At 34.0% G+C, this 20,664-nt stretch overlaps 2 protein-coding genes across 2 annotated transcripts; both read left to right on the top strand.

The window, feature by feature from the left end:
* Window positions 1-6,238: 6,238 nt before the first annotated feature.
* On the top strand, window positions 6,239-12,392 carry LOC147485044 (CBL-interacting protein kinase 32-like). The gene is made up of 15 exons (XM_086573413.1): window positions 6,239-6,684; window positions 7,501-7,728; window positions 8,022-8,084; window positions 8,571-8,642; window positions 8,993-9,100; window positions 9,191-9,271; window positions 9,547-9,600; window positions 9,704-9,829; window positions 9,912-10,001; window positions 10,494-10,616; window positions 10,723-10,830; window positions 11,092-11,205; window positions 11,290-11,346; window positions 11,441-11,515; window positions 12,090-12,392. The coding sequence occupies exons 2-15, from the start codon at window positions 7,558-7,560 to the stop codon at window positions 12,162-12,164; spliced, it is 1,317 nt and encodes a 438-aa protein (XP_086429539.1). The 5' UTR covers window positions 6,239-6,684; window positions 7,501-7,557; the 3' UTR covers window positions 12,165-12,392.
* Window positions 12,393-14,139: 1,747 nt separating this feature from the next.
* LOC147485043 (putative protein S-acyltransferase 4) lies at window positions 14,140-19,699 on the top strand. Its single transcript, XM_086573414.1, is given in 7 exon segments — window positions 14,140-14,389; window positions 16,024-16,160; window positions 16,162-16,204; window positions 16,608-16,916; window positions 17,540-17,767; window positions 17,897-18,357; window positions 19,003-19,699. Coding segments are annotated over 6 exon segments (1,281 nt in total). The 5' UTR covers window positions 14,140-14,284; the 3' UTR covers window positions 18,356-18,357; window positions 19,003-19,699.
* Window positions 19,700-20,664: the final 965 nt, after the last annotated feature.

Raw genomic sequence — 20,664 nt, 5'->3', positions numbered from 1 at the left:
AGTCTTAATAAAAAAAAAAATATACTTGGAAACAGTAGCTTGTCTAAGAAGTTGTGAGTGAATAAATATTCATACTTCATTTTCAAGTACAAAGAGATAACGAACCGTTTATTGAACAACATTTGTTATGACAACAATTTCATCTCATGACATACATAGAACACACAGACTGTTCTTTTGTGACTGCATCATCAATGTTTTAGGCTAACAACCAACCTTTGGATGTCACAAAGTCAATTTTTCCGTTGCTCCAATTTACAAATCCCCATATCTAATATAATAAAACATATTCAATCAACCAATGATAGTTGATGTATGTTGCAAATGGTGTTATTATGAATTTGGAAAGTGTTTTTTATGGAAGATTAAAAGAAAGTGATTTGTGGCCGGTAGGATCTCAGCCCAAAGCAAAACTGCTTTTTCCTTCAATATAAAATTGGAAACGTCTAATCTAAATTTGGAAAATTTTGAGAAGATTTTATGGGGTTTTTTCTAGCCGTGAAAGTCTATTTTGTTTTCGGCAAGTTTTTTTTATAGTAAGTAGGTCTCTTAGAAGAAAGTGATTTGATCACAATAGGATCTCCCAAAACTGTTTTCTCCACAACCACTTGATATAACAGCATAAAAAACCAAGCTGTTTTATTATTATGACACATGTAAATTTAGTATTCTGCACTAACTTTTCAAACTATTTTTTTTTTACATTTAAATTTAACCTATTTGTCCTTATGATACCTTGAACACCTTAACTAAATATCCCATAAAAAATCATTTTGGTTTAGCATATATACGTTTGAGAACAAATACAAATTATTAAATTTCTAAACCCAAATTTTTTGACTACACACGGAGTCATTTCTTCACTAAAGACAACAAAATCATTTACTATATATGCAAGTATCACACTTTTTATTTTTCCCTTGGTTCTTTTGATAATGATATTGTAGATATCTTTTTCTTGAGTTAAATCATTGAAGCAGAGAGTTATAATAATACATAGGAAAGCCTACGCTCAATGCTAAACAACCAAAGCTAATATTACAATATAAACCTACCATAACTTTCAGGTTTCCTTCTAAAGCGCCGCATCTCAAGTCTCTTAAATCTTACTTCATAATTTATTCACCATAGCATGTCAAGGAAGTTCAATAGTAGTATAGATTTAACTTGTGGCAACAAAATATTTTGAAATCTCATCAACTTTTATGAAGCACCCAATACTTGCACTTGCTTTCGCCCTAGCTATTAGCCATTCATAAATCTTGTAATCAACATCATGCAAAGCGTTAAATGCTTATATTCCTAAATTAAAATGTTCCTAACCTTGTACATGAATTTAAAAGTAGTATATCATTAGGCCGAAAAACAACTACATACATTGATAATCATGGTCTTCCATCCTAAAGCAGTAACATCAACAACAAATAACTTGGGAAAAACTTTACGTGTCAATGCCCATGAATGAAAACAATAGCTTGACTAGTGGGACAACAATGTGTACGTAGAGGACTCACACTAACAAATAATTAAATGTCACAAATACAATTCTACAAGTCGTGTCATGCTCGGGCAAATATGGGCTATGAGGCAACTCATAAAAAATCCTTTGTAAATTGAAGTAATATAGTATGGGACTAAGAAAATTTTGAGACTAAGCATAATGCAAACTATAGCCTGAAAAATGATAAATAATTATTCAAATGGTTCTTTCCCAACTTACTAAAATGCTATTACAAGAACCATATGATGTTTTTAAGTAATGCTTTATTATCAACACCTCTATTATAGTACGTATTATCAACATGCACTTCGTTGAGTAAAGACTAATGGGAGAGTAAATATGAAATGATTGAGCACTATGACATATCAATGTACATAGTCATATACATGTGTTGGCTTGAAGTACTAACATGTCTAACACTGTTTTTAAAGTTCCTAAAGCAAAGACACTGAAACACCTCTATTATAGTACGTATTATCAACATGCTACATGTTGAGTAAGCACCATAATCTAATTCTCGAGTCCACTTTATTAAGTTAAAAACATTGAAATAACAACTAACAAAACTCTAAACTCCAATTACTTCAATTACTTCAATTCCATGAGATTAAACAAAGAAAAAATTAAAAATTGAAGTGGAAGCATGTTATCAATTCATTCCCATGAATATCTACTGCTATCAAAACAATTAACCGATTCGTATGCACACACCCTTAAGAATTAAAAGGGAATCGAAGTGTCTATGCATGCTAATTTTTCCTCTCCAATCCAAATATTTAATAACATATTCATTAATACTCTTAGACATCCCGAATATGGCATATTCACCAAGATGATTTTCCAATGTAGTATATATGGGACTTCTAGAAAACTAATCCAACCAATTCATGGTCAATAGTACTTAAGCATTAAAAATTATTTATGATTCTTATAATTAAAAAGAACAAATAGGGTACCTATTATCTCCAATGTTTGAAGATGGTTAATGAAGAAGAATTGAATCTGGAGCCGCGCGTTTTTTTTTTTGGCCAAAAAAAGGAAGGTGGGGGTTTTTTCTTGTCATGAAGAGGGGAAAAACAAGGGTTTTATTTCGGTGGTGATTTTGGCGAGTTTTTTTAGAATAAGTAGGATTTTTAAAAGAAATTGATTTATCACCGTAGGATCATCCCAAAACTATTTTTTCTTCCCGACCGATATGATTATTAAATAAGAGGCTGCTTAATATTATGTAGTTTTCATATAATGAACACGAGCCCACCAGCTAGTGACATACTTTACCAGAAAAAAAAGAAAGTTTCATCTATTGATGATGGAGGCCAGACAAGCCACCTGCTAGCCCATATACAAATCAAATTGTCTAATGTTTTACTTATAGAATAAATATATGGAGCTCCTAGAAGAACATGAGGAAAGTATGTTGATTCAATTGAATTATCTCTAGAAAAAAATAGATGTGATTATTAAATAAGAGGAGGGATTAATATACTATAGTTTTCATATAATGCCCCACAACTTCACCCACAAGACGAACTATAATATATATATATATATATATATATATATATATATATATATATATATATATATATATATATATATATATATATATATATATATATATATATATATATATTGGATATATGTCCAACAAACCATACAGATCACCTCTACAAAATTTCATCACATTGGATAATGTTTAACAATGTTAAAAGATGATTGCAAAATCGAAAAATCTTAGTTGTTAAAAAAAATTCAAAATTGTCAACAATTTTTAACTAGACTAGAGGTTTTCCAAACGAGCAAAAATTTTGTGGAGTAGTTATCCATAGATAGTAGATCATATCAACGAAATATTAGCTCTTAACTCATCTTGTAAATAGGTGTGATATAAACCATAGTATTAAAAACCATGGTAAACGGATCCCTCCCCATTAACCACCCAAAGAGTGATGGACTTCACATCCTTTTTTCTTCAAGGTTTATGTTAAATTACTTTCATTGATGTGATCAATTGAATAAAACTATACATTGTGTTGTTTTTTTTTCCTTGCTCATTTCGCAATCAATGTAGCTACACCATATTTTTATAGTTACAAAGACCCAAAATCTCTAAATTGTTCGTCCCTTGGCACTTCAATGGCTCTTATAAGACTGATTTCGTTAAAGTCTTTGACAAATATGCAAAATGTGATCCTTATGTCAGCGTCGGCCTTGAGTTTCTGGTGACCCAAAGCCAACTCTTAAAATGTGGCCCTATATGTGTCCATTCACATGTCAAAAACAAAAATCGCCGCATTTTTTGTCTCGCGTTATTATCTGTTTTCTCATCTTTTTAGTTGATTTTTTTTTTTTTTTTTTGTTTTATATAACAAATAATATTTTATGCATCTTTTGACTTAATAATCTGTGAAATAGCAAGTGAATTTAATAATTTCATTAGCCATATTACCCATATATAAGCTTAAATTAAGTCTATAATTATATTGTTTTTATTAGTAAGTGTATATTGCAAGGTGTGTTAAACTGTTTAAGTGGACTCTAGTGGTGGACTGGCGACCCTTTACTTTGCCAAAATAACATAGGCCCAAAGTGCTTGCTTGTGTGGCTTTGCCTCAGGGCCGGCACTGCCTTGTGTGAATTTGGAAAGAAGGGGTATGGTAGAAAATGTAACACCAACCACTAAAAGAGTGGTGTTTTGAAACACATGCATTGCATACAGATAGGAATAAGTGAATAACACATTTTTAAACATTTCAACAAAGTCAATTTTTACAATATAATCCAGTTTATCCTTATTATACAAGCATAAATTAATTGACACTCTGAAAAAATGGTTAAGGTAGACACAATGTAAAAACAACACAAAATTAAGTAATTACCTAGAAAAATAAGTGAAAAAACTGGTGACCGTGTGTGGGTAATGTAATTTTTTTTTTTATGGTTAATAATGATAGTAAAGAGTAAATCATCCAATGTCCTGTGATTCGAGAGAGGCAGAGGTTCCACCATTCAGTCATTCACTGTTTCATACGTTGTGAAGAGTACATGAAGACAAGCATCTCCAATGTCCTACCAAAAAATGCACTCCTTCATGTTACCATTTTGAGACAAAGATTGCACTGATCCGCACCAGGACCACATGGTTCTTGTGGAAGAAACAAGAGTAAAGGACGTGTACGTACTCTGTACCACTTGTCAGTTCTCACCACTCATATGCTACAGGTGGTCCACTTGGGCCTTGGCCATGTGAATGTATAGTTCTCAATTCTCATTGTACTTTAGCTCGTCCAGGTCCTCCCAATTAAATTCCGAGGAAAAATTAGCTCGTCCAATATGTTTGATTGTTCATCTCCAACAAACAATATGGTTGATTCAATGCCCTCACTCCTCACAACCTTAATCTAAAGTAGTAAAAGAAAATTAATGGCTGAACAACATTAACACCATATCTTTTATTGAGGTCGATTCTCCACCGGGGTGGGAAAAAAATAGCCATTACACCTTACAAAATATTATTATTTTGACACGGTGTCCCCTTATTTAACACCCAAAATAACAGTATTACTTAAAACAAAAAATTAATCATTACAAAAAATGAAGATTCTGTTTGTCAATGTGTATTTTAGGTGTCTTATGAACCCAAGAGAAAAATAAATAGTGAAATTATAAAGAGAATAAAATAATAAAGAAGCATTCTTCTTACTTTCGCTAGTAAGAAGAATAGTCACCCACCATTGATGCCCACAATTAATGCGTTTTCTTCCGATCCTCATACTTCTTTTAAATCTATTTTAATTATTTAATTTGGGAGTTTTCAAAGGACACATCACTTTTAATTATATACCAAATAAAGTCATCAAAACACTAATTATTATAAACATCAATAACTTTTGATTGATATTGATTTTCAATATTGAGTTGAAACTAATTAATTTTTTTTATACGGGATCAATTTGATATTTACAAATTAGTAATTTGATGATTGGATTTTGAGCTTTAATCATATTTTTTAATAATTTAATCATTTTTATTTCAAGTTGAGTTTTAATCATTTTTTGGATTATTTATTGAGTATTAATCAAATGTGCTGTGAAATTATGTAATAATTTATAATTGTATTTTCAATTTTCATTCAAATCCAAATGTGGGTTTTTATTTCAATAGAAAATTTGGCAGTTTAATTAAAGTAATAATAAGAATCCTGTTGAAGAAATAAATAAACATTTTTAAAAACAAAATGGTGGAGATTTTTTTTTTCCATTTTCCACGAATCTTTCTTTTTTTGTAATGATATTTGTTTGATTTTAAATAATACTGTTATTTTAGGTGTTAAATAAGAGACACATATCAAAAATATTTTGTAAAAGGTGTAATAGCTAAAGTTTTCCATCGGGTGGAGACGATCCAACCTCTCTTTTAATATATATATCTTATAGAATTTGGTCTTCACTAATTCACTAACCATCCCCTTACACTAAAAATTTCAGCATCATCACAAATGAGGCTCTATTTACTGTCAGTGTTGGTGTTTCATCGTAATAAGCAACTATAGCATTTGATGGAAAAAGACTGTTGAGAGAGTTTTAATGAATTTTTCAACAACATGTCATTAGTCCTCAAAATCATGTGGTGCAAAACCAGTTTTGTTGTCCTTATTGATAAGTACACTTACTAATTAGTCTAGTCAGCAAAAAAGCCCCTTGACAACACGTGGACGACCTTCTTTCTCAAGTCTTTGTGACAACAAAACAAGTGTGTTGTCATTTTTCTTGCCAAATTTTTTTACCAGTTTCAAAAAAAAAAAAAAAAAACAGTAATTTCAGTTCAATATTGTTTTTCATTATTGAGGATTAGCTAAAAATCTTACTCACTTAGTCACTTGGCTCATTTAGTAGACAAGAAAAGATAGAATCAACAGTTTTGGCTTCTTGTTATATACTCCATTGCCCACCTTGTCTGCTGTTTTTGGTTGGGGAGTGTTTTTTTTTGTTGTGTTTCATTAAAGTTCAATTCTTTTCTTCTTTTTTCATTGTTGGGCTTTCAGAGTTTGAGTTTTTCAATCCAGGTTTTGTGTTTGGAGAGGTTTTGAGCTTTTTTTTATTCTCTCACTTTAATTGGGATTTGAAATTTGAGGTTTGGTATTAAAACAGGGAATCTTTTAAAGTGGGAGATTCATTTTGAAGGTTGGTATTAGTTGCTTTTCAATAGAATTGCTTATTAAAGAGTAAAACTTGCTGCATATTTAGCTCATCTTAGTTGCCTGTGAACTGGAAGTGTAGAACATAAGAGACAATGTAATATTTACATTTTAATTTATATCCTTTATGGGATTTTCAGTTTTGAATGTTGCATTTAGTCCCCAAGTGCCTATATATTATCTTCATTGTTCATGTTAGTGGGCTTTGGTAAAACTGTGTGTTGTTCATTTAGTTTTTTTAGGCTGGTTTGTTTTGTGTGCAGTCAGTATTTTGTATACCTGGCCTCTTTGTTTTGGTTTCAAGATAGTGGTTTTGGAGTTGTATGATTCCTCTCCCTTTCTCTTTCATTGACATACTAAAGAAAGGAGAATCTTTTTTATATAAGACTATTTACTCGTAATCTTTTTGTACTGTTCACCCTTATGGTTGAAAGTTTCTCTTGATGTGCAACAATTGTTAAAATCTTTGATATATGTGATACTTTAAGTAAGCATTAATATATTTACTTAATATTGTTTTAGTAGATAATAATTATGTTGGCTCAAAGTTCATATCTCTAGAGCTAAAACAATTTGTTGAGCTCGAGTTGTGTTTGGTCATATTTCAGTTGGGTGTTTTTTCATAAATGTCTTTATTGACGATGGATTGCATGTGTCGGCCATTGTAAGCAATTTTATGTGGTTTCCATGTTGTCGTTCATCTATAAAATGTGAGATCAAATTGATAAATGTTCAAAATGTGGTATTATTGTGCTTTAGTCGAGTCTTGGTTTTATGTTTATGAGGTTTGTTTTGATTCCAGGTGAAAAACTATATAATAGTTTGGTAACTGAATCCAAGAAGTTTCCTGCGATACAAAATGAACGCAGCCAAAGTCAAGCGCCGGGTGGGTAAGTATGAGGTGGGGAGGACAATAGGTGAGGGAACATTTGCCAAGGTGAGGTTTGCAAGGAATTCTGAGACAGGGGAACCAGTGGCCCTCAAGATACTTGACAAAGAGAAAGTTCTCAAGCACAAGATGGCTGAACAGGTATTTTGGTTGCTGTCCATTTATAGATTATTCGAATCTTAATGTCATGGTCCTTAATCTCTTCTACCTAATAATGTACAGGTCCTTAATCATCACAATTTAGAACATGGATCTTGTTTCTCGTAGAATTCTTGTGGATAGACTTGAATTGTGTATATATTGTTAATGGACACAGATAAAGTAGGTTTCACAATCCTTGAACTGAGTATTTATTTTTGAAGTAGCATAATATAATTTGATTGGCTTCCTGAAATGGTTTCTATGCTTCTAAGAAGTACAATGCATCTGTGCAGATAAGGAGGGAAATAGCAACAATGAAGCTAATAAAGCATCCAAATGTTGTACGCTTGTTTGAGGTACATTTCGTTATCCTGAGCACTACTTTAGATTCTGTATCTCTTGGGGGTGACGAAAGGGTTTTTGATGGCTTCGGTCAAAGCATTGCATAGCATGTCATTTCATCACTTTGTTGGGAGCTTTACTTGGGCAAAATAAAATGGGAACAATTCGATGTTATCAGATATTCTGAAATCATTGAGTGGTTTGATATATTCCAAATATGGGATTTTGTGAGACATACTCTGTAAAACCTTTGGGTGATGATACCTGAGGTCTGGGGTTCGAAACCCACCAGCATTACTGAGTTACTGATCTCATTTAAAACAAGCTTACCTTCTAAAAAAGAGGGTCACTCGGGTCATTTCTGTCTTTCATGTATATCGATGAGGGTTAGTCTGTGTCACTGCATGTAAGCGAATGAATTATAAAGGTTTATATCTGTTGAATTCAAGTTGCACTATTTATTGTCACCCTGTCCATATGAGGTAGTTTTCTTCGTTCAGGTAATGGGTAGCAAGACAAAAATCTTTATAGTTATGGAATTTGTTACTGGAGGAGAGCTCTTCGACAAAATTGTAAGTTATGAGAATTCTTGTAATCCTTCATTTTTTTTTCCTTATACAGTTATGACTTATGGCCCTGTTTTTATATGGTTGATGCATCCAAATAGCTTTAAAAGTGTCTAGTTGTACCCATGAAATTTTTGAGATTTAGACCATACATAGATTATAAATTATTTTTGGCCGTCACAACATTCTGTACTCTGCTGAAGTCATTTTAAAACTGTAACTGTAAGTTAGTGGTACTTTCTTAGAACACAGTCTAGAATTGTTGTATAGGACTTTTTGAGACACGTCTCTTAGCTTATGCAATTCATGCTAATTTTACTATATAATCAATTTCCTGAATGTTTATCTTTGTCAAGGTTAATAATGGGAGGATGAGAGAGGACGAGGCGCGGAGTTATTTCCAGCAACTTATTAATGCTGTTGATTATTGCCATAGCAGGGGTGTTTACCACAGAGACTTGAAGGTAAATCCATTACTTTTGCATGTCTCAAATTCATTTTATGTTGATTTGGTTGAAACAAGGCTTCATTTCCTCGACTTTGCATGTGCTCAGCCAGAAAATTTACTCCTCGACATGTGTGGGAACCTCAAAGTTTCTGATTTTGGATTAAGTGCACTGTCTCAACAAGTCAGGGTAATTTAAATTCTAAATAATGAAAATTATTGACAAGTTTTTGTATTTTGTCTTTGTTCATTTATATTTGTTTGTATATGTTTTTCCCAATATTCTATCTGTTAAAGTTTGGTCTTGTGGGGAGTGAGGGTCTTGTGGATTCTGATTGTACTTCTGAATGGGTCATCAAGTCCACTCGTTCACAGATCCCCCAACCTAATTTCTTTTAAACTTTTTTTTTTAGATGTTCTTCATAGATCTAGATTTGATTCTAACTGTAAACGTTTTTGTGGCAGGACGATGGCCTACTTCACACTACCTGTGGTACTCCAAATTATGTTGCTCCAGAGGTACTATTGGTTCCCAGATCATATCAAATTTCTCTGTTGTAGTTCTCTTTATTTTCTTTAGTTGTAAATAACCTGGGAATATTTTGTCTATTCAATTGGGTAGGTCCTCAATGATAGAGGCTATGATGGGGCAACAGCAGACTTGTGGTCATGTGGTGTTATCCTATTTGTATTACTTGCAGGTTACTTGCCTTTCGAGGATTCTAATCTTATGAACCTGTACAAAAAAGTGAGCACTTTATGGACTTTAGAAGATCATTTTCCTGTTTTATTTCCATTTCTGTTTAATAGTTGCTTCTTAATGCCTGCAGATTTCGATGGCTGAGTTTACTTGCCCTCCTTGGCTCTCTTTTAACGCAATGAAACTATTAAGCAGAATTTTGGATCCAAGCCCTATAACTGTAAGTACTTATGCCTACTTAGCTCCTAAAGCGATAGAAATTGGTATTGATCACATGGCTTGAGATATGTATGCGTATCACATTAAATAAAAACTCCATCGGGAAAAAAAATTCTGCATGTGTGAGTACCATTACAATATTTTGTCAACATGTTTATATGCATGTGCAAGCAATGTTTGGACCATCAAGGACTTCTTATTTGGATTTTTATTGCAAAAAATTTCATAAGAAAAAGAGGTTATAAGGATGAACAAACTATGTACCTTTTAACGATAGTTCAGTAAGAATGCTAATGCCTTCAGTCATATAGGAAATTTCAGTAGACTGAACCCTCATAATCATTTGGATAATGATGGTTTTAAAAGGATTCTTTATATGATGCCTGGGACACTAAAAATTTGTCCTCTGGGAGTTTCTGTGCCTGTAATCAGCTTCTTGCTTGTAATTGATTTGTCATTTAGAGAGTGCTGATCCTTCTGATGAACAATGCAGCGCATTACTATTGCTGAAATTTTGGAGGACGAGTGGTTCAAGAAAGGTTACAAGGTACCTGTATTTGACGAGAAATATGAAGCGAACTTGGATGATGTAGAAGCTGTTTTCAAGGACTCGGAAGTGAGTCAGCTAATAATTTTATCAAATCTTAAGAAAAAATATTATTCATTTATTATTGACGTGATGAAAGGATTGCTCAACATTAAACCTTGTGGCACTGTATCAGGAGTCCCATGTGACTGAAAAGAGAGAAGAACAACCAGCACCTATGAATGCATTCGAACTGATTTCCATGTCCTCAGGACTCAATCTAGGGAACTTGTTTGAAGAGCAGGTCTGCATTCTTAATTTCTGATTCTGATGAATTATTTGACTGAAAATGTATGTGTATATGTTTGTGCATTTGTGCAGTTTTGTTACTTTGGAAACCTGGATCGTTTTTATTTTACGTATCACTTTGCATAAATTGGACAATGTTCCAGCGATTTCAACCATACTTGATAAAACTTTTGGGAAATCTTCTGGTGTTGTTTTGACAATAACGAAGGATTCAAATTTTCTAGTGATTGAATTTTGTTTATATCATATGCTACAGGAAATTAAGAGGGAAACGAGGTTTACATCACAATGTCCGCCCAATGAGATAGTCAGTAAAATAGAAGAAGCTGCAAAGCCTCTTGGATTTGATGTTCATAAAAAAAATTACAAGGTGAAGAATTCACAATTGTACACAATGTCGTCTATTTGAATTTTTGTGGACGTTGCATTGGATTAAATTTTTTCCTTTTCTCAGATGAGGCTGGAAAATATGAAAGCAGGGAGAAAGGGTAACCTAAATATTGCCACAGAGGTAACTTGGACACGAAGTTTGGATAAAATTTATGTGACAGATCCATTTTGTTTTGAACTTCTTAAGTTATTATAACTCTCTCTCATGTTATCAGGTGTTTCAAGTGGCTCCTTCTCTTCATATGGTTGAGGTGCGGAAAGCAAAAGGAGATACTTTAGAGTTCCATAAGGTACCTTGTTTACTTTTTTGATTTTGGAACACATTAATATCAACTTAATAATATGCGTGTCAGATGAAGGAACACTTCACTAAACCATTGGTTTACAACAATATGGCGGGGTACTTTATCCTAGTTATAAAAATAAAGTTTTAGTTGGAAGCTTCCGGTTGAAACAAATGTACCATTCTATTTACTATCTCTTAAGTTGTATGGTGACACTAATTTGACAAGGCAAACAAGTATTCGCTTGGGATACCCGAGCATGAGAACTAATTGAAACTGCAAAAACAGTAGACCTATATAAAAGTAGATATATAATAGACTAAGTGCTTAACCGCCAAAATAAAATAAACAAAAACCTGGAAAATGAACAGACCTTGGACTTTGAGAAAATGCAAAAGAGAAAGGAAAGTTAAGCATGATTAAGCAGATGTGGGCTATGCGTACATATTTCCAGCCACACATTTGCTGCTTTGGAGGTAGGACGAGAAAGACACTTTTTAATTTCTAATAAAATTGTCCCTCTACTTCTACTATTCAAGTGATACATTTGCTGTAATAATTTTGTCATTGTTCTTCGCAGTTTTATAAAAAGCTTTCCAACAGCCTGAAGGATGTAGTTTGGAAGAGTGAAGAAGATATGCATGGACAGCAGTGATGATTTCAACTCCTGGAATTTTCCAGTAACTAAAAAGAACCTGTCATAAAATGTTACATGTAAAATGTTTCTCCGTTCTTTTTGTAGTAGTGCACCATTGCTTTCCAACGTTATTATAGTTGGAAGCATGTGTCAATTGAGATGTTACTTTCAGTACTTGTTACCTTGTTGGTACGTCGGACTTGGAAGAATGAATAAGAATGATCGACCTCTTGTGGTTCTTCTGTAGTTCTGTCTCTCCTGCAAGCATATCCTGTCATGACTCATGAAGTTTGATAGAATATCCTTGTAAAGAAAGAAACGTTATCATTAGTCCAACTACTCTATTATTTTAAAAAGAATACTTTTGAACCGAATTTGTGAACACACTGATCATTTTTCAGTCCACCAATGCACTGAGTGCCACATATTTCATTTTCAAAACATTCGGTTGCTATAGAATTTTGATTTTAAAAAGAGTATGGCAATTGAAATGCCTTACGCAACTGAAGGATTTAAAGTTGAATAGTACACAATGTAAACATCAACAGTCCCACAAAACAAAATACATCATTAATGACATATGAAATACTATATCAGCATTCAAAGATATTATTTCAGCTATTTTAGACATGGCCTCACGCAATATGAAAATATCCACTAATTTTAAATTCCAGCAAGAATAGTGGTTGATCTGATCATGATTGTTAATAGATTCCGAGTGCAAACTGGTTGACCATCTTTAACTTTCTCTCATTTCATGATTCCATCAATTTAATTAAAAGTGATGGAAAGAATCGTTTAGTTCACCAAGCTAGTTTCCACAGCTCTCAACTGAATTTTCATAATAAAGACATGGAGCAGCCAGACCCTACCAGTTCATTAACAAATGAAATAAATAATACGTGAAGGGTTGGAACTTGAGACAAACTCTGAAAATAACGTAAAACTCACTCAACTTTGGTCTTTGGAGCTAGTTGCCCACAAATAAGCAAAAAAAACATGCATGATTATATGAAAATGGTTTTGTTTTCATGGATTGTTCCTATAGACAAGTAGACAACTAGTACATTTTTGTTCTGCTTTTTCAATATGCAATTTTGAACTGAAACAAGGGGTTATTCAAGGACAAGGACTTGGGTTGTGAGCATTGGGTCCAAGTCTACCGTCTACCACATAAATCCCAAGGAATGAAAATAAATGCAAATCCATTTCAGAAGGAATTCGAATCTCTTTTGTGGTAACGATTTCATTTGTGTAAATCACTAAATCCTATACCTTTAACAAGGAGGGTGGTGAACTGTGCAGTGTTGTAAGAAGAATGAATGGAGGCATGGGCTACCACGAAAATATTTTATAGGGAATGAAGGTTCTAAGACTGTTGGATGTGTGATTCAACAATCCGAAAATCAAAAACAAAAAGAAAGAAAAAGGAGTTTGTTTTTTATTTTTAAACCGTTGGATTACACGTCCAACGGTCTCGGATTTCGTCCCTATGAGGATATCCTGAAAATAAAATTTTGTACAAAGAATAATACATTGTTTTAGACAGTGTGACAAATGGAGGCGACATGTCTCAGGCTCTTGGCAATACGGGGACTCCACTCAGCACTCAAAACTCAAAACTCAAAACTCAAAACAACAAACAATTATATTATTTAATAATATTATATATATTACCGTTGGACAGTTGGACGTTGGTCTTCATTAACATCAAATCATAAACAAAAAAAAGGACACGACAACACGTTTCCCGCGAAAAAAACGCGCGAAATATTGAAAAATCCGCCGTGTCGATCGTAACAATGTGTTTACTTCTTTCTTGGGCTGTTCTTGTTTTTGTTGTTGTTAGAAGAGAGATAAAATTCTTTGGGCAGCTGTCTTTGAATCCCAAATACAGCAAAACTTAAGCAAAAAAACATTGCCTGTTTTTTTTTTTTTTTTTTTGCTTATGCCCATCTTCTTCTCTTCTTTCATCCATTTTTTTATATTGTTTTATACAACCTTGAATCTTAAACTTGTTTAAAAGATATAATCTTTGAAGATTTTGTTGTTGTTGGGCACTTTTTTGTTTCATCATCAATGGGTCTCAAGTGGTAATTAAAGAAGAAAAGGTAATAATATAATAAAGATCTTTTGCCATGGTGAAGCATAGACATCGGGGTAAGCCTACTTGTTCTTGTAGTGCTTTAAGAGCCCCTTCGTCTAAGCACAAGAGGCTCTATCACTTATGGAAGGGAAGCAATGTAAGTAATGGCCTCTCTTTTTTATTTTCAATGTTAAATTGTGGAAATGATTTGGTGATTTGGTCTATGTTTGTTTCATTTCTTTGTGAATCATGATTTTTATAGCCTGATCTATTTTGATTGAGATGTTTTTGAGGAAATGAATTATTTTGGTACATTGTGAAATTTGGCCTTTTTTATATGATCATAAACAGACACGGGTTTTTATTTGTCTACCTGTGTAATCCTATCTTAGCAAATTTTTGCTAACGGAGCGCGTGATCATCACATGACACTGACAGGAGATTCATGTGGTGGTGGCGTTATCTCGTTGAATGGTTTCTTATCTCGGTGTCTTGCAGTCTAGTACACTTGATGAGAATTGTGTTTGAACAAGAGTTTGGATTAGGAAGCAATGTATTTGGTCCTTGTCCTACTGAATTTTTTGAAGATGAGGGGATCACCAAAGACTTTATGGTTAGGGTAACTGCAAGGAAAATGATTTGGTGAAACATATCAACAACGGAGGATGAAAGCTTACATCATAGGGTAATAGAAAGATTTTAGGAAGGGTAAACTGGAATTGTGTTTATCTTGTATATATAGATTACATGTTTGACGAAAAGATGGAGATAGAGGAAACAAGAATCAGGACGAGGTGTGGTTGGATGGACTTGTAGACTAATTTTCATGGCAACGTATGGCCATATGGGTCTTCAGCCTTCTGCATAGTTTACAAGTCAGAGAGAGCGAGCTTATTCCTGGCAAAGGAATCTTAAACTTGTGGGCATATACATAGGGTAAAAGGTTACTCATTTTGGTGTTGCGAGGATGAATCCACTCTAGTGTTCCAACACGATACCAATACTTTCATTGGAGAAGATATGGTTGATTTCTTGGAGAAGATATGGTTGATTTCTTGGAGGTGGTAGTTGAGTATTCCAAAATCCAAATGGTCAAATAGAGGTTTGAGATGGGTTCCAAACTGGTATGATGACTAGCTGCACTATGAACTACAGTCCTTTGGGCAAACACATGTATTGATTCACCGAGACTCTTCAGAGTCTGATATCAAATGGGCATCACTGTAATGTAGTACATGCTAAGTGAACAATTTAACAGCAAAATATATGATAGTTTGACTGGGATAACGTAATAATCATATTCTTTTTCGGTAGGCAGTTAGCATCAAAATTAGCTTTAGAAGAGAAGGCTTGCAAATATTCTAAGCACCTATCCATGTAATGAACATTTTACATTTACGGCAAGTCTGGAAAAGTTTTGCATGATAACACAATGAGTTTAATTAGACATCTGTGCTCTACATGTTTATATGATTTGTTGATTTAGTTGTGTGGGTATTCCAACTTGAAGTGTATTGTATCTTTTACAACTGAATGTATACTTCAGTCCTGTACAAATCGTCTCTAGTTAGGGATTAGCCTTTGATCAGTACAGAGTCCAAGAAGCTTCATTCAGTTTTGTGTCTAAATATTAAACCCCTCTTACTTAATCATGTTAATTAATAGTTCCATATTGAAATATCAAATATGACATGTTCGTAACAGTTTGCAATTTTTTTTCTTCTTCTTTATATCTGTCCAGAATACCTAGTATATCCATGAATGATATTTGTTTTCTTCTGGTATTTCCAGAGATTTTTCTGTGGTGGAAGAATGATATTTGGCCCCGATGTGGCATCACTATTTTTAACCACTGTCCTCATAGGGGGTCCTGCAATTGCATTCTGTTTACAAGTATATTCCAAGATTGGTCACGTCGATCAACCTTCTCTGGTATCCTGTGCTGGCTGTGGGCACAATCCTCAGCATTGCGGTTAGTAATTTCTTTTCTTTAATGAAATACTTTCTTCTTATTGGTAGCTGTAATGAGTTTTGCTGCTTTTAGCGTAGCATAGATTTTATGTTTAGATGTATGTATGTGCACTAGGGAATGGAGAAAAAGCGCCGAAACCATACTCATTTCTAGTTTGAATAAGAGCTTGTTTATGGGATTGGTTGCTTATGTCATTTATTTGTTTGGTGATACTCGCGTCATTTACTTTATCATCAAGCCTGACTATTATGATTGTTATATATACTCAACCCTTCATGGTCAATGTAGCCTGTGGCTTTATTAATTTGTGGAATTTGTTTTAGCATGTAATATTATAGGTGAAAGCTAACTTATTTAAAGAAATAGACTGCAAGGTAATGACTTGTCTGAATATACTTTGCAGGATCTGATGTTTCTCTTCTTGACATCTGGTAGAGATCCTGGTATTGTCCCAAGGAATTCTCGACCGCCTGAACCAGATGAAACATGTGATCTAAATACACCATCAATGGAGTGGGTCAATGGGAGAACCCCTCATTTGAAACTACCTCGAACAAAGGATGTTAGTGTAAATGGTCATTCTGTAAAAGTGAAATACTGCGATACTTGTTTATTGTATCGTCCACCTCGTGCTTCTCATTGCTCAATCTGCAACAACTGTGTTCAGAGGTTCGATCATCACTGCCCATGGGTGGGTCAGTGCATTGGAATCGTAAGTTTTTTTAATATTCCAGAGATACAGTTTTAATGTTAAATGCAAGTGTTTACGTTTGAACATGTTTGTATAAATCATAGGAATATGGGATTATCCATATAGAGTTAGAGACAGTACCAAGTACCAACAGAAAGTGAAGGTATTTGGTCTTTACCATGATATGCATAGCCCATAGGTCTTTGACAGCTCAGATATTATCCATTCTAAATTGTCAAACTAAGTTGCCTCTTTGTTTATTCCCTCTATGAACATCATCAAATTTGACCATTGATTTGATGTTTTCGGTCACCGACAGGGCTGATATTATAAGGAATAACAATGATTCGTGAACAAGAATGTACATCAGATAAATCATTCCTCACGTGCTAAGTAGGCATATAGTGGTTCCTTGGTGCAATTGATCAACTGATCAGCCAATTACAGTTGAATTTTGACAAAGGAGACCCCCTTGCCAATATTTGTTTTACAGTAGATCCCAGATACGGCAAGAACTACACTCAGTACTTTCTTTGAAATAAAAGTTAGAATTTACATGGAATAAGACCCTTACATTGCTAGTAATAGTATTTACCCTGTTTGTTGCATAACTGATGGAACTTTCCATGTCAATCTGATTACAGCGTAACTACCGGTTCTTCTACATGTTTATATCAACCTCAACAGTACTGTGTCTGTATGTCTTTGCCTTTTCTTGGGTCAACATTCTTAAACACAGTGATGGCGGCCCTTTGTGGACAGCAATGAGAAATGAGGTTCTCTCCGTAGTGCTGATAGTGTATTGTTTCATAGCCGTCTGGTTTGTTGGCGGACTTACGGTTTTCCATTTCTATTTGATCTGCACAAATCAGGTGAGCTTCATACTCCTCAACTCTCCCCTCATGTTGGGTGCATGATTCTTGGAAGCCTTCCCTCTCTCTTCTTTCTCCCTTTACATGTATTTTCTATATATCCACTAAATACTTTTCTTGCTTCTGCAGACAACTTATGAGAACTTCCGGTACCGATATGATAAGAAGGAGAACCCGTACAACAAGGGAATGCTTAGGAACATTCGAGAACTTTTCTTCTCGAGGATCCCACCTTCAATGAACAACTTCCGGGTTTGGGTGCTGGAAGATGATCTTATAGAGGTAGGGTCCGTAACTCCTAATATTGGAGGTATCAGCTCAAAGGAGAAACTCGACATTGAAATGGGAAGCAAATTTGCAGAAGATGGAATTGCAGTTCCTGATATTTTACAGAATTTGGATTATAGTGGAATTGATGATAACCTGAAGACTAAGAATGCAGATGCTGGTATTATGTATGATCCATTTTTCTTTCACGTCAATCAAGAACATAGAGACTCTGAGCAGGGCTCTTCCGTGGGAGATGGGACCCTATCAGATGGCAGTAACTCGCATCGGGCTACAACTCCAATCCTTCTTCAGTCGTAGAGGTAGTTTTCTTCATTGAACCTTTTGTGCCAATGTCTAAAAATTTGTTTGATTCATCAGGTAGTGATTCTGTTAGGATTCAACTTAACGGATATGCAATGAATAAGATGCATATGTAAAAGACTTGTATATAGCACAATGGAATTCTGAAAGTATAGTAAAATTAAGGGTTTGTTATCTGCAAATTTAAGAACAGATCATTTATTGTGTTAGCATCTTTTCATATATTCTTGCACACTAGTATAATCCATCTTTCCTGAAGATTTGATATCTCTTAGAAATATAATCTGGTAAGCTTGCCTGAGAAGTCATATTCTTGTCTAACACAAAGATGAGATACTTGCGCCCTTGTCATTTACAAGTATGCAAACAGTGCATTGGTCAGAACTTAGAACTTAGAGTTAGTTGATTACAACAAAGTTCTGATCCATACAAGTCTTTAGACCAACGACAAAAAGAGAGAAAAAAATATATACATCAAATATCTGAACATTCTACATGATACTTGAATCAACTGATCTACATTATCTCCACGAACAAGATTTAACGCATGGGCAGAAAGAATCTTAATTTGTTATTAGCATTAAATCATGACTACTTTGTTGATTTTGATATCTTTATTATCTTTTGGCTTCCATTGTGTGCAGCTTTAACCAGGTTATACTACCAAGAGTATGATGAACACGCACTATGTTTTGCTCATTTCCCTGTCAGTCTGTTGCTCGGGGATGTTTTGTGTTGGCTCTCCACATGTAGAGGTCAAGTGTCAACCTCACTGATGTTTATATCACTGGAAAAAAAGAAACCAAATTCAATAGACAACATCGTTTTTCTGTTCCTTTTAAATCTTACTCATTTATTATTACTATCAATGTGGCACAAGTGGTGCAAATAATGCAGGAATCCGCAACAGAGCAAACGTGCTGTCCCTGACTCCTGAAAGGGTAATTGGTGATTAGTCCTTTATTTTTTTGCAACTCAATGTTCTTTTTCATTCATTCTTGTACAATATGTAGAGTTAATTGTGATTAAAACATAGTACATGGTGAATGCTAATAGTGCAAAAAGAATAACAGTGCTAAATGCAGTGTTTTCTTTCAATTTGATGACAGGTGCTAGTCCCAGCTATAAGAATCATGGATTTTATCTTTCTTTCTGTTTTTCTTTTCTAACTTTCTAAGTGGATGTTGTATTGGGATTTGGGAAGGCTACAAAGAGCCATCTGTGAACATTACAAGGCTAAAGCCTCATTGGGATTGCAGTTTATCTGGCCTGCTTTATGTTAAGTAATTCTGTGTGTTGGCTCCAATAATTTATATTCACTTTCTGATTGGCTGTTGCTTATTTTTAAGGTTTTTCACTTTGCCTTATCTATCAAATTGTATAATTAAGTCCCAAAGCGACTTTGTTTTTAATGCTTGTTTATAAATCAGCAAAAAGGTACGTTTAAGCATTGCCAAATGGTACCCTTCAAGTCTTTAACTCTATATAGATCATTCTGCTTCTTTTGTTTTATCCAAATGCATAGAGCCAAGGCTAATTCTATATTGGAAGTTGTAACTAGGTTGTGTAACTCGTGATATTTTTTTTTCCTTACAATTGACCGGTAATAGAAAGGAATTCAGCAAAAAAGAGCTTTGTCTTCGCCTATATATCATGTCGCTAGGTGGCAAAAGATCTTAGTAAGGATATTGACATATTCCTCTTAACCTTATATGCATTGGATTACGTGTATTGTTTTATTGAATCACGCATGTAGACATGTAGTATACTAGTATTCCATCAAATCGAAAATTTATGTCAACAAGTGTCAATACCATGGAGTAAAGCGTCACACTATATGTTAGTGAAAAGCTCCTTTGCTCTATATGCTCGTCTATGGTCGGGCAGTAGTGCTTTAATATGTTTTTACAAGGCCATCAAATGCACACCCAAATCCTGCAATCATATCCCAATTCTAAAGTTGTTATTGCATATAAATCATTTCTGTCCAATCTCATCAATCATTTCCAATTTTGAATTAAGTGGTGTGTAGAATAATCATATTTAGTACTTGTTACTAAAGCTTAAAGAGCGAAGGTAATGGATTGTGTAGTGGAAAACCTTAGTTGGTTAAGATTAGCTGCGGCGTTGGATCATTAACTAAGTTACAAATATGTGAACCGTGCTACGCATCCGTGTTTTTTCAAGTCTTTAAACCTGTAGCTCTAACATCTCTCGGATAGTATGATTTTTTGAATTCTAGTTCTAATCTAAAAAATAATATAAAAACATTAGGAGGGGTTGAATATAATTTTAGTGACGTGAAT

The sequence above is a fragment of the Coptis chinensis genome, chromosome 7 (genome assembly GCF_015680905.1).
Source record: "Coptis chinensis isolate HL-2020 chromosome 7, ASM1568090v1, whole genome shotgun sequence".
Classification (NCBI taxonomy): Eukaryota; Viridiplantae; Streptophyta; class Magnoliopsida; order Ranunculales; family Ranunculaceae; genus Coptis; species Coptis chinensis.
The sequence above is the reverse complement of the archived record's forward strand: the minus strand, read 5'-3'. Positions and strand labels throughout refer to the sequence as shown.

Excerpts from the sequence above, each read along its gene's own strand:
- LOC147485044 (XM_086573413.1), top strand. The coding sequence starts at position 7,558 with ATGAACGCAGCCAAAGTCAAGCGCCGGGTGGGTAAGTATGAGGTGGGG. Across the intron at positions 8,643-8,992 it reads GAGAGCTCTTCGACAAAATT|GTTAATAATGGGAGGATGAG; the intron begins GTAAGTTATGAG and ends ATCTTTGTCAAG. Across the intron at positions 11,347-11,440 it reads ACCTAAATATTGCCACAGAG|GTGTTTCAAGTGGCTCCTTC; the intron begins GTAACTTGGACA and ends TCATGTTATCAG.